Below are 13833 nucleotides of genomic sequence, written 5' to 3' on the forward strand. Positions count from 1 at the left end.
GTTTAGGGTTTAGGGTTTAGGGTTTACCGGTAGTTCCTGCGGCCTATGCAGTTTCCCACCCAGGGGCAGTGGTGGTCAAAACGCTCGACGCAGTTATCGCAGACGGCGCAGTGCACAGACCTGGGGGGTCTGTAGATGCTGCCTAACCACAAACCCTAAACCCTAAACCCTAAACCCTAAACCCTACCCTAGGCGCGGGGCCCTGAGCGCCAGAGGCGGGTCCCAACGAGCAACGCGCAGAAGAAAACACTCACAACGACCGAAGTTGAGAAAAGAGGGGTTCTGAGCTTAGGGTTTAGAGTTTAGGGTTTAGGGTTTAGGGTTTAGGGTTTGGGGTTTACAGGTTGAACAGTACTTGAGGCGCACTGGGTGAGCAAAGAGCAGCACGTCTTGGTGCCGGGGAGGCAACCGGTTTCTGCTCTGCAGCAGCAGCAGCAACAGCAGCAGCAGAAGCAGCAGCAGCAATGGAAGCAGCAGCAGCAGCAGCAATAGAAGCAACAACAGCAGCAGCAACTGCAGCAGCAACAGCATTGGGCGGGGTGCTGCTGTCCTTTACGTCAAGAAAGAGAAGCAGCAGCAAAAGAACGGCTGCGCCTAATTCCTAGGGTTTAGGGTTTAGGGTTTAGGGTTTACCTGTCTCGTGGTGGGGTCTGTGACCATCAAAGGACTTTCCTGAATAAAAATAAAAATAAAAATAAAGATAAAAATAAAAATAAAAATAAAAATAAAGTAAAACAAAATAAGTGAATGCAAGTAAGAATAAAAAAAAGTAGGAAAGATAAAAAAGATTGAAAAGACAAGAAGAAAAAATTAAAGAAACAAAAGAAATAAATAAAAAGGCAAAGGAGTTAAATAAGAGATTAAAAATGAAAATTGAATAAACACAGAGAGACAATTGAAAATGAAAAAAGATAATTGGAAAAACAATTAGTGAGGCAAAGAGGAAAACAAAAAGAACCAAAAATAAGTATAAATATAAATACAAATATAAATATAAATATAAATATAAATATAAATATAAATATAAATATAAATATAAACAGCAGAAGCCACAAGATAAAGAAAATTAAAATAGCAAAATAAATAAAATAAACAAATAAAACAAGAAACAACATATATCAAACAAAACCAAATCAAACAAATTAAATCCAACTAAATCACACTAAACCAAATTGAATTAAACCGAATTAAATAAATTAAATTAAATTAAATTGAATTAATTAATTTAATTAATTTAATTAAATTAATTAATTAAAAGCACATGGCGGGGAATAATGCCGGGGTCTGTTGCTGCTGCTGCAGCAAAGCAGCAAATTGTAATCAGCAAAAGACACAAAGACACCAAACGCAAACCCTCGCCGTAACGCGCCACCAGCCACTGCAGCGCAACACCCAAACCCTAAACCCTAAACCCTAAACCCTAAACCCTAAACCCTAAACCCTAAACCCTAAAGCCTGAAAAACCCAAGGCGCTAGATCCTAAATTCGAAACGCTGACCCCTGGACCGTAAAGTCTGAATCTGAAACCCTCTGAACACTAAACTCCAAACCCTAAACCCTAAACCCTAAACCCTAAACCCTAAACCCCACAAGCCGTGTTGCGCAGAGAACAAAAGCATATAGGCAGTCAAGACTGAAGAAGACAAAAAAGATTAAAGAAGATAAAACGAAATACATGAAATAAAAAGAAATAAATGAAATAAAAAGAGATGAAAGAAACAAAAAGAAACAAAAAGAAACGAAAAGAAACAAAAAGAAACAAAAAGAAACAAAAGGAGGCAAATAAGCAAACACAAAATACAAAAAAGCAAAATAAGCAAATAAAAACAAATAAAAACGAATAAAAACAAATGAAGATAAACATGAACAAATAAAGGGAAATAAAAGGTATAAAAACAAATAAAAGAGACCGCTGCGCCAAGGAGCAGCAGCAGCAGCAGCAGCAGCAGCAGATGAAAAAGATTCAAAAAAGACGAAGATTCAAAAAGGAGAAAAAAAGACTCACAAAAGAAAAAGATCTGAAAAGATTAAAGAGGACAAACAAACATAAATGAAGCCAAATAAAGCCAAATAAAGGCAAATAAAGGCAAATAAAGACAAATAAAAACACAAAAAGCAACAAAAGGGACAAAAAAGATTCAAAAAGTCTCAAAAAGATCCAAAAAAGATAAAAAAGGATCCAAAAAAAAAGATTTGAAAAGCGTTTTACGCACTGGCGCAGTAAAGGCCTGGTAGAAAGCGGAAGGAACAATTATGAGAAAAAGAGTAACAGCAGCCATGCGGTAGTCGGGCCTAAAAAAAGAAAAAAAGAATAAAAATAAAAAACAAAATGGAAATTAAAATGGAAATAAAATGGAAATAAATGCAATTAAAAATAAAATTGAAACGGTTTCGTTTGAAGCTGTCATGATTTGTAAAAAGAACAGAAAAAACGACACAAAAAGATCCAAAAAGGAAAAAAAGGAAAAAAAAGCAATTTGATGGATTTAATTTCCCAGTTATGAATTTGAATTCATTTTAAATTTAATTAGTTTTAATTTTAGATTTATTTCAATTTTAAATTAATTCAAATAATTCATTTATTCAAAATTTAATTCTTTTAAATCTCACCCTATTAAGAAAGCCCCCCAGCAGCAAACAATGCTTTTGCCGTGGGCCGCTGAGGAGCCAACCATCTTCTAAACTGCAGCAGCAGCAGCAGCAGCAGCAGCAGCAGCAGATTGAAGAGCTTCAGTTCAAAAGCTCAGGCAGTTTCGGGGGCCCCAGGGGCCCCCAGGGGCCCCCGAGAACCTGCTGCGTGCAACTGGGCGCAGCCCACGGCGGTGCGCCATCCCAAACAAGGAAACTGCTGCTGCTGCTGCTGCTGCCAGTTCTGCTGCTGCTGCTGCTGCTGCCAGTTCTGCTGCTGCTGCTGCTGCCAGTTCTGCTGCTGCTGCTGCTGCGAGTCGTCCAGTTCTGCTGCTGCTGCTGCTGCGAGTCGTCCTGCAGTTGCGCCTGCGAATCGTGGTGCTGCTGCTGCTGCGAGATCCGTGCTGCTACTGCTTCTGCTGCTGTTGCGGTCGCGAGTCCTGCTGCTGCTGCTCTTGCCGCTGCTGCTGCTCCTGCGGTTAGTCCCGCGGCTGCTGCCACTGCGGCTGCTGCTGCTGCTTGGCGCAGCGGTCTCTTAGGCCAACACCCCCTCCTCAAAAGTCAATGAGGTCTAGGTGCTGCTGAGAGTCAGCTGTTTTGAGGGTGCGCTGCTGCTGCAGCAGCTGGCTAAAGGGTTGGCGGCGGGATGGTCTTGCTGCTGCTGCTGCTGCTGCCTGCTGCAGCGGATGTTGGAGCCATTAAAAAGGGACACAGGCACAAACAACATGAATTAAAAGCTGCAGCCCGGAGCATAGATCTCGGAGGCCCCCTAAATGAGTTGTGCTGGCGCTACTGTCGGCTGGGGGCCCCCGCTCAGCCCTATTCGTGCTGGCTTCTGTGCATGCAGCAGCAAGTTGTCCTCTGCAGCAGTTCAGCTAAATATTTGAATTATTTTAATTTCAAAAATGACAAAAGTGAGACGAAGCGGCTTCGAGGCGGGCTGGGGCGGCGGCTGAGAACCCGCAGGTGTCTGTACACCCCAGCCCGCTCAATGCCCGCCTCGAGGCACCCGACAGAAAACGCAGAGCCACTTAAATAATAATTTAAATTTTGAATTTATCTTTTTGTTTTATTTTTCTCGACGAATTTGGCATTAAAAGACATGTCTCAGTGCGAAGCGCCTCTCGCTACGCCGGGCTGTGCGTCACAGCTCACCTTTGAGTCCGCGGACGAAATGGAGTTGAAAAATTGCAATTTTCTTCTTTTTTTGATTTTTAATTATCTTTATTTCTTTAAAATAGATTATAATGAGCCACAGGGGTCTCCCTAACTCCCGCTGAGCTGCCCAGTTCAAGTTTGAAAATTACGAATTCGGTGAAGCTCCCTGCTGCGAACAAGCAGCAGCACTGGAGCTGCAGGGTGACCACTGGTCTGGTCCTTTTTGCAATTTTGCTGCTTTTGCTGTAGTGTGAAGCAGCAAAGATTTCCAGCCAAGCTGGCCAGCAGCAGCAGCGCGGCGGCCTACCCCTCGGCTACTTAAAGCCTCTCAGAGGGTCTCTGATTCTGCTGCTGCTGCTGCTGCTGCCGGGCCTTCTGCTGCTGCTGTTTCTGCCCTATCTTCTGCCGCTGCTGCTGCTGCCTTATCTCCTGCTGTATCTGGCCTGTCTTCTGCCGCTGCTGCTGCCTGTCCTTTGCTGCTGCTGCTGCCTGTCCATTGCTGCTGCTGCTGCCCTGTCCTTTGCTGCTGCTGCCTCCCTACCTTTTGCTGATGCTCCCCTGTCTGCTGCTGCTACGGCAGCAGCAGCCCAGAGGAACTCCGGCCCTCCCCAGAGGCCGGTGCTGCTGCAGCCGCTGCCGCAGCTGCTGCTGCAGCGCTGCTGCTGCTGCCTCGTCTCCCTGGGGTGAGGCAGCAGCTGCAGCAAACTTTATATAATATATATATATCTATATATAGATAGATATACATATGTAGAACTGCAAACTGGCTTTTTGCCATTTTTGAAAAGAAATATTCAAAAGTGTCTTTAAATGTTTTAAGCAATTGGCACTTGAGGTGGAAAAGGAGCAAATAAGCAAAAGATAAACGTTAAGACATAAATAAAGAGAAATCAAAAACGAGAGGACAAGGAGAAAGAAAAGGAAATTAAAAAAAAGAGACTAAGAGACGAAGAAAATAAGAGAAAAGAAGTAAAAAGAAGAAAAAGAAGAAATGAAATTAAAGACAAAACAAACAGAGAAAAGGAAATAAAGAAGAAAAGGAAGAAACAAAATAATCAAGAGAGAAAGAAAAGAAGCAAATGGCAGCACAACGGGTTGCAGAGGGGACCAAAAAAACCCATTTTTGTTTAAATTTGTTTAATTTAAAATCCTTTTTTTTGCTTTTTTAAATTGAAAGGGATTTAATTAAGGCAGCAGCTTTAGGATTTGTTTTCTTTAATTCAAATTCCCCAAAATTACATGTAAATATAGTTCAACTTTGTCTTTAATTGAAGTGCCATGGCAGTGGACCAATAGGCCACTCGCTGGTCTGCTGCAGCAGAGCTGTCTGTACACCCCAGCGCCCGCACTTCCTGCTGCAGCTCCGCAAAGAAAAGCAGCAGCACTTTCATTTCTTTTCCTTTTTTCTCCCTCTCCAGCCCCAATAGACTCAATCTCATTCTACAAACAAATAAAATAATGCATTTCATTCTAAATGCCAAAAATTTAGTCCAAATTGTGTATACCGAGGGCCTCCAGCTCCCTCGGGGGGCCCCCTGGAGCCCCAGTGGGGCCTCAGGGGGCCCCCAGGGCCCAGCGTGGGAGTAGTCACTTTCAAACCCTAAACCCTAAACCCTTAACCCTTGCTGCTGCGTCACGGGCTGCAGCCCTCAAGCCCCTACCGCTGCTAGAGTCTACAGCTCTGGGGACCTGGGGGCCCCCAGGATCCCCAGGGCCCCCAGGGCCCCCCAGGGCCCCACAGGGCCCCACAGAGCCCCCAGGAACCTCCCAGGACCCTCAGGGGCCCCAGGGGGGCCCTCAGCGCCCCCAGGGCCTCCAAAGCTTCCAGGGCCCCCAGGGGCCCCGGGGGCCTCAGGGGCCCCCCAGGGTTGTGGCGGCGTGGGGGCCCCCAGAGTCGTGGGCAAGATAAACATAATTTTGAATGGATTTGTTTAGAGAAGAACTTTTTAAATGCGGGAGTTTTGTAACATAAGATTCAATTTATAAACTAAAAGAATTCACTTAAATTGTTTTCACTGAAGAGGTGACCTTGGGAGAGGGGAAGGTCACCAAGGTCAGATCGGCCTGCTCGGTGGGCCCCATTGGGTCATTTGAACACTTTTTAGTGGAATTAATTAACTCAAATGCATTTAATGACATTTAATGACAAATATATTTCCAGATTCTCAAATTTCGGGCGCCTCAGGGCTGCCAAATGAGACACTTTCCCCCCCAGGGGCCCCCGCGATACCCACCAGCGCCTGGGGGGCCCCCTTTGGGGGCCTCCTGGAAGGGTCCTGCGCCCTTGGAGGCCCCTTTGAAGTCAACGGCCCCCTTGGGGGCTCCTTGGAAGGGAGGGGGGCCCTTGGGGGCCCCCTGGAAAGGGGGACCCTCTGTTGGGGGGCCCCTGTCCTTTTGGGTTTTAGGGTTTGCGTGTTTGTCTTTGCTGCCACTCTCCGTGTCTGTGCTGCTGCCTAAAGCTGCAGGGGGCCCCCCCAAAGAACCCTCAATGCTTGCTGCAGTTTTCAAAAGGGGAGGGGGCCCCAGGGGGCCCCCTATGGCATACTGCTGCGGCGCCCAGAGGCTGCATCTCTTGCTGCTGCAGAAGCAGCAGCGGCGCTGTGGGCAGCTTGCTGCAGCAGCAACAGCAGCAGCAGCATCGGCTCAAGTTTTCCCCAACGGCCAGGAGGTCTCCGCTGCTCTCTCATCACCTATCGGAGTATGTCGGGAGCTGCAGCAGCAACAGCAACAGCAGCAACAGCAGCAGCAGCAGCAACAGCAACAGCAGCAACAGCAGCAGCAGCAGAAAAAGATGCGAAATCTGCACGTAGCAGCAAAACGTGAGTGTGAGACGAGCGCTGCTAACACTCAGGCCAGCAGCAGCAACGGCAGCTACGAACCAACCAGCCGCAGCCACACCAACGGTAGCAGCAACAGCAGCAGCAACAGCAGTAGCAGCAGCAGCAGCAGCAACAGCGTAGAGCTCGTCGATAAAGATGCCTTCGGGGTGTACATACACCTGCCGTTCTGTCTGCGCCGGTGCCATTTTTGTGCCTTCCCGATCGCGCTGCTGCCGAGCAGCAGCAAAGCAGCAGCAGCAGCAGCACAGTACCTCCCACTGCTGCAGCAGGAGATGGCAGCAGAGTTCGGAGCTTTTCTACAGGCGCATAAACGCCGCGTGCAGCAGTTGCGGCAGCTGCTGCAGCAGCATCAGCAGCAGGAGCAGCAGCAAGGTCAGGAGCAGCAGGACCCGCGGCAGTGGGAACAGCAGCAGCAGAAACGGCAACAGCAAGGAAGCCTGCTGCTCGACGATGCGAAGGAGCTGCTGCTGCAGGCGTTGCTTCCAACGGCAGCCCTCAACGCCGCAGCCAGCTGCAGTGTAAACAGCTCTGCAGCAGCTGCAGCAGCAGGTCCAGCAGCAGCTGCTGCCGCTGTTCCAGCAGCAGACACAGAGGTTGTTGCTGGTGATTCTGCAGCAGCAGCAGCAGCAGCGCCTGCCAAGCGGCTGCTGCGGAGTGTTTACTTTGGAGGGGGGACGCCGTCGCTGATGCCTCCGGAAATTCTGCAGCAGCTGCTGCAGCAGATTAAGGCCTTTGAGGCAGAACTGCAGCGGCTGCTGCAGCAGCAGCAGCATCTACGGGACGCCCTGCAGCAGCTGCAGCAGCCTGCTCAGGGTGAGGCGAGGCATTTGCGTCATCCGCAGCAACAGCAGCAGCAGCAGCAGCAGCAGAGAAAGTGCGAGCAGGAGCCAGAGGTGTCTATTGAGATATACCCAGGTGATTCAAATGCTTCTCGTGCAGCTTGCGTCTAGTGAATATCTTTTTTCCAGCATTTGCTGCTGCTGCTGCTACTGCTGCTGCTGCTGCTGCTGACAAAGTCGACACGGTGCTGGCGCTGCTGTGCTGCAGCACGACGCTGCTAGGTGCCTAGCCTTGATGCAGGGACAGCCACAAATTGCTGCCTTACAACTGTTGCCGTGTGCTGCGGATGCTGCTGCTGCTGCTGCGCTGCTATTGCTGCTGCAGGTACACTAGACGCAGAGCGGCTGCAGGCGTACCTGTCGGTGGGGGTGAATCGCTTCTCTTTGGGTGTACAGACACTCCACGAGCCAACTCTAAAGGTGCTGGGAAGGCTTCCCGCCAGCATCGCGAGCACCAGCAGCAGCAGCAGCAGCAGCAAACGAGCGCCTAGCCACGTCCGCGACAGCCTGCATGCGCTGCGGCTGCTGCGCGCCTTCAAGCTGCTGCCCCGGACCTCTGTGGATCTGATTTTCAGTGTACAGACACCCCAGCAGCTGCTCAGGGACTTGCGGGTTTTCGCCAGTCTTCCTGTTGGTCATGTTTCCCTTTATGAGCTCCAAGTGAGGTGCAGTTCCTGCAGCAGCAGCACCAGCAGCAGCAGCAGCAGCGGCAGCAGCTGAAGCAGCGAAGCGGTAATGAACAGCAGCAGTGGCAGCACTGGCTGCAGCAAGACAGAGAAAGCAGTGGCAGACACAGCCGCAGCAGCACTGTTTGGAAGAGCGGCCGCTGTAGCACGACCAGCAGCAGCAACAGCAAAAGCAGCAGCAGCAGCAGCAGCAGCAGCAGCAGCGCATTGTTGTTTCTGTCTTCAGCTAGAGGAAGGCTCTCGCTTCCACCAGCGCCCGCCCAAAGGCCTTCCTGACGCGGATTCTGCTGCTGCTGCTCTTGCAGCAGCCTCTAAGTGAGTTTCTCTCCCTTTCGAGGAAAGGTTCTAGGGTTTAGGGTTTACAAATTAGGGTTTGAGGTTTAGCGTTTAGAGTCTCCATGCGTGCAGACTTCTGGAGAAGCTGGGTTATGAACATTACGAGGTTTCGTCTTTTGCCCGGAGATGTCTGTACACCCCAGGGGCCAAAACAGCTGCTGGTGGGTCTCTGCTGCAGCAGTTTCAAATCAAGAAACAACCTTGTTTTTCTTTTATTTCTCCTTGCTGCGCATGTGCCTCAAGCCTAAAGGCTTGGGGTGCTGCAGCAGCAGCAGCAGCAGCAGTAGCACTCTGATTCCGTCTGCTGTGGCTGTTGCTCCGTTTGCTGCCGATGGCGGTGCTGCAGCTGCTGGTGGCTGCTGCGCTTCGCAGGCAGTGACAGCTGCAGCGCAGCGCCGCAGCTGGTCCAGTGCAGCTTCTAGATGCAGCGGCAGCAACAGCAAAGGAAGCAGCAGCAGTAGCAACTGCACCAGCGGAAGCTGCAGCAGCAGCAGCAGCAGCAGGTTCTGAAGAGCTTATCTGCTTACCTGCACGGCATCAGCTTTGGTGTGACTGCCTTCAGGCGGAGATGCTGTTGCCGGGGGGCCGCAGCAGCTAGGGCTTAGCAGCAGCGCCAACAGCAGCATCAGCAGCAGCAGCAACGACAGCAGCGCCAGCAGCAGCAGCAGCTGCAGCTGCTGCTCCCGCTGCGTGCACTCGCAGCTCTACTGGGGAGGCGGGACTGTCTTTGCTTTTGGTCTTGGTGCTTCTTCTTTCGTCCGAGGCAGCAGGCGAACCAACCCCAAAAGGTACATTTAATTTAAGAAAACAAATAAATGATAAATGTTTTAATTTGTTTAATTCTTTTTAATTCTTCATTTTGTAATGCTCCAGCCTTATTGCCTTGGGCCCCAGCTGCATGCTATTTTGCTGTCCTTCAGTCTCGCTGCTTACAAAGCATTCGTGCAGGGGGCCCCCCAAGAAGGCTCAGGGGGCCCCCAGAAAGGGTCAGAGGCGCGGGCCCCCTCAAGGCACTCTGGAGAAGAAGGCGCAGAAAGTCTCACGCAGTGGACATACACCCGAATACAGGAACTGGTGATGCTGGGCCTGCGAACTTCAAATGGGATTGATTTGCTGCATCTCCTGGAACTCTCAGATGCAGCAGCAGCAGCAGCAGCAAAAAAGGAACAGCTGCTCGGTGAAAACGCCGTTCAGGGCCTGCTGCTGCTTCTGGCGCAAAGAAAAGCTCCACTTGACCAGCTGCTGCGCTGCACAACAGTTTTTGCTGACAGCGAGGGGCAGCAGCTACCAGCTGCTGCAGCAGCGCGAAATGCAGCAAATGCTACAGCAGCCACAGGAGATGGGGACGGGGTGCTGCTGCTGCTGCAGCAGGTGCTGCCATCAGTGCTGCTTGGCGCTGCTGCGTTCCTACGGCGTCCGGGAGTAGCCGACATTCAAGTGTTCGTACACCCGGGCGGCGAAGCTGGCCTTCACAGCCGCAGCAGCAGCCCCACAACTGATTCTTGCTGCAGCTTCCATGACGCATGCACTTCTTTTCAAAAAGAGCTGGCAGCAGAGGGCCTTGAGCCGCTGGGCTCGGGGGTACAGGGAAGGTGGCAGCTGCGGATACACCCCAACGACTCAGATGCAAAAATACTTTCAAAGGCAACGCGGCTGCTCAGATTCTTAAAGAGTCGCAGCACCGCAGTCAGCAGCAGCAGCAGCAGCAGCAGCAGCAAAGGGGGAGCGCAGCTGGGCTGCCGCTTGGCGTTGCTGGCCCCCGACGGTCTTCTCCTAAGTGACGCAATATCAAGAGACATATTTCTGCAGCTAGATGATGCATGCGAACTGTTGCAGCCCCAACTGCAGGGCAGCGCCTAAGGGTTTTGGGTTTAGGGTTTAGGGTTTAAGGTTTAAGGTAAGCCCTAGGGACCGAAGGAGCGTGGGCACTTGCAGCCAATGGCCTTTCTTACTGCCGTGAGGTCTTCGGCGACAGGCAAATAATTTAGTTTTTTTCAACTTTTCGTTGTTTATTTGATCTTCTTTTTCTTCGTTTGCTCGCGAGTTTAAGGTTTGCTGCAGGGCGTAGCGCCAGCAACTGCTGAGAATTTTAGGGGCTATTACCTCCCTTCTACACACACACGGTTTAGCGCAACTTGAGACTTTGCTGCCGAAATTGCCTTCTGCTGCAGCATATTACTCCCCACATTCATGACTATTTGTACCAATCTGTTTCCTTGCACTAGCCGCTTGTGCAGCTGCAGCTAGCGTCGCTGGAGTTGCTGCAAGCGCTGCTGCAGCTGCGCCAGCGCTGCTGCAGCTGCAGCTAGTTCCGCTGCAGTTGCAGCAAGCGCTGTTGCAGCTGTGCCAGCGCTGCTGCAGCTGCAGCTAGCGCTGCTGCAGTTTCAGCTAGCGGCGCGGGGGAACCCAGCTAGGCTATGGAGGCTTCTCGGCTGCAGCAACAGCAGCTGCAACGCTGCTGGTCTGTGCCGGCCAGAGCAGCGCCCGGAGATCTGCTGTTCCGGATTCGCGCCAATTAGACGTTTTGGGCCTCTGGGGTGCCTCTGTTGATTGACAATAAAGTGGAAATGGAATGAAAGTGGGGTGGAGAGAAACAAGAACTAGCACGACATCAGATCATGGGCGGCAGCCAAGCATCTGCACCGTTTGCTGCAGCTTCTGTAGTGCTGCTGCAGCAACGCACAGCTTGCGGGCTCGAGAGCTTATGAAAATTACTAAAGGCTCTTGACACATCTAAAATGCAAATTAGCCACAAAGTGGCCAGCTTGCTGCTTGTTGTGCGCTCCTTGGCGGCTGCAGCAGCTCTGGGAACTATTTCCATTTCGCATTTCCTGAGCTCTCTCGGCAGCTGCGCAGAGCCCCAGTCCCGTCTTCGTCGTTTTTTTTAATCCGAAGGTTTCCTGGAAAAGGCTGCCACATAAAGTTATGCATTACTTTTGGCAAATCGAGAAAGAACAATTAAACAGCTGCGCAGCAGCCAAACTGCTCTGCAGCGTCCCAGGGAAAAGCTGCACTGGAGTGTTTTGACTGCCCCACACTTTGCCTTGCAGCCACAGTTTTGTAGTTAGCCGCCCTGGGATTTCAGAAACAATGGCTTATTTGCCTTCTTAGCAAATGGTTTTCAGAAGTTCCTAGCAAAGAACTAGCCCCCAGCAAAAATATCTATACAACAGGCGCCAAAAATGACAAAAATAATCTGAAAATCGCCAAAAACCAACCTGACAAGCTGTGTGGGAGCTGCCAAGACTTCATGCAAAGAGGGGCCCCACAGCTTCAGCCTAAACCTCTGGAAGCAGCACCATTGCTGCAGCCACCTGCATGCTGCTGAACAGGTGTAAATGGGACTGCTGCGAAACGTCTTGGGGCTCTCGAGAGAGCATTTCGGGGGATAACAAAAAGCAAGAGGTTGGGAACACTTTGAGATCCTCTAAACCTCTTCAAAGGCCGAATCCTGCCTCGTGGAAAGGAGCACAGATGATCAGAAGGGGGGCCGCTGGGGCCTGTTTATGGTGCCCTTGAGAAGCATCTGCTGCAGCCCTGCCGCAGCCTTTGTGCAGGACTGCTGCAGCCCCGTTGTAACCTTGCAGCAGTGCTGCTGCATTTCTGCTACAGCCCTGCAGCTGCCTTGCTGCAGTTCTGTCGCACTGGGCATCTCTAGGGAGCGCCATAGGCACATTTTGATGCGGCGTTCTCACAGGAGGTTCTGAACTTTGTAAAAAGGTAAAGTGGGAACTGCAAGAACGGACTAGAGCCGAGTGAAGGGAAAGAACGAAAAGAGCCGCAGGGCTGAGTTGAAAGCTTCTACTGTGCAAGTCTTCTTGGAAACTGAAACCCATCGGCCCGAAATGGTGCAAGGCTGGAGCTAGCACAATAGAAGTACATAAAATTTTCCCGAAAGTCCTCGCTGGCCGTTGCAAAAAGGGGAGAGCAAAGGCCAGGCCGCCGAGAAAGCAAACAAAGGAAAAGGCCGGAAAACGGCTCTTTTTCTTTTTTTTGTTGCTTTTCACAGCTGGGCCGTGGTTGCGGGCCGCAGAGGCTGGAGTCCCAGGCCACCAGAAATCGCCGTAAAGCTCCTCAAGGAGAGATCTTGGAGAGTTCCAAAGACCACAAGCTCCTGCACCGAAGGGCTCTGCAGCTTTCCTCATGAATGAGCTGCGGTGGTTGCGCTGCGGCCATGGCGCCGGCTCCTCCAGCTGCCAGAAAACTGCTTACAACAGCAGTGTTGAGGGACAAAGGTGCACGGGACTCGTATAGTCACTAAGCAAGAGTCGAAGTAAACCGCGATTTGCACTCAGGGTTTCTCTCAGCAAATTGGAGCGACTAGCCAAGTCTTCCGATCCACATACTTCTTTTATGACAAAGGACAGCCTCGCAAGCAAGGTAAAAGTGTTCGGTGCTCTCGCAGGTTATTAAGTACAGACTGAATAGAGCCCCTTGTGGTATATTGTTAGCCCCACCAAACAACTCTCAGCATTGATTGTCTGAGGGAGCAATGCGATAGACACGCTAAGCTGCTTTTACGTGCAAGAGTCCACTCTGGACAAAAAGGGTCGATAGTGCCTTTGCTTCCAAAAAGTATTCGGGGACAGAAGCCTCACTGGCAGCGTGGTGGGATATACCAGTTTCCACTGCTGCTGGATTTCCGCAGAAAGCACACTGGGCAGAAAGCAATTCCAGAGAAAATAAAGGAAAGTGGGCTAGCCTCCTTCTACACGTAATACCGGTTGCCAGCGCAATGCAGTCTGCTGTGGTCCATTTCCATACGCTTCCCCATTTCCTCATCTTTGTTCAGGGCAACTCCCCCTAGCAGAGGGAGTGTGAGAATTTTATAGCTATAGCTAAGGACTGTTGAGAGCGAGCCGCTCCTCTTTAAATATGACACAGCCTGTTGAGGTTTTGCGCCCCCTCGGCAACGTTTTCTAGTATTTGAGTGGCGATGAAATGCAGATCCATTCAACAGACACTGAGCTGCTAAGGTTCCTCCAGAGCTGCACAGATATCCAACGAAGTCTTGCCTAACCAAGCGAGAGAGGGGGGAAAACTTTAATTTAAGGAGCAGGCGGCATTAAGACCGAGTAACTTGCCTAAGTCCTTGCTAGCAAGGCAATGGGTATTTTAAAAAATGTACGCGCTCGCCGCCTGACAATAAAGGTACGGTGTTCACGCAAACAAGCGCTGGCACTTGCTAGTCCAGAAAGTGCTCACCGTGATGGAAAGCTATGGACAATACTGATGAAACGAAGTTTGCACCAAAACGTAAGGCCTTTGTCTCTTGCTTAGCCTTTCTGTGTAAAAAGAACAAGTCTCGTAGCTACAAATTTAGCATGAGCTGCTTGTGTAGACTCT

General features: G+C 50.4%; 2 protein-coding genes across 2 annotated transcripts in view; one reads left to right on the forward strand and one right to left on the reverse strand.

Moving 5' to 3' along the window:
• The window catches only part of ETH_00022320 (DNA replication licensing factor, putative), a gene marked incomplete at both ends in the record, with an annotated part of 5923 nt that extends 3248 nt beyond the window's left edge, over positions 1–2675 (reverse strand). Inside the window, 6 exons of the mRNA XM_013377156.1 lie at positions 28–142; positions 342–420; positions 634–672; positions 1262–1378; positions 2214–2292; positions 2611–2675. Of these exons, the coding sequence (XP_013232610.1) occupies positions 28–142; positions 342–420; positions 634–672; positions 1262–1378; positions 2214–2292; positions 2611–2675 (494 nt within the window). The remainder of the gene's footprint in view (positions 1–27; positions 143–341; positions 421–633; positions 673–1261; positions 1379–2213; positions 2293–2610) is intronic.
• Positions 2676–5980: 3305 nt separating this feature from the next.
• Positions 5981–10347, forward strand: ETH_00022325 (radical SAM domain containing protein, putative; the record flags this gene model as incomplete). The annotated part of the gene is given in 6 exon segments (XM_013377157.1): positions 5981–7541; positions 7791–8125; positions 8137–8360; positions 8560–8648; positions 9050–9275; positions 9408–10347. The coding sequence occupies 6 exon segments, from the start codon at positions 5981–5983 to the stop codon at positions 10345–10347; spliced, it is 3375 nt and encodes a 1124-aa protein (XP_013232611.1).
• Positions 10348–13833: the final 3486 nt, after the last annotated feature.

This window comes from Eimeria tenella, genomic scaffold, assembly GCF_000499545.2.
Source record: "Eimeria tenella Houghton genomic scaffold, Eth_scaff47, whole genome shotgun sequence".
NCBI classification, from domain to species: domain Eukaryota; phylum Apicomplexa; class Conoidasida; order Eucoccidiorida; family Eimeriidae; genus Eimeria; species Eimeria tenella.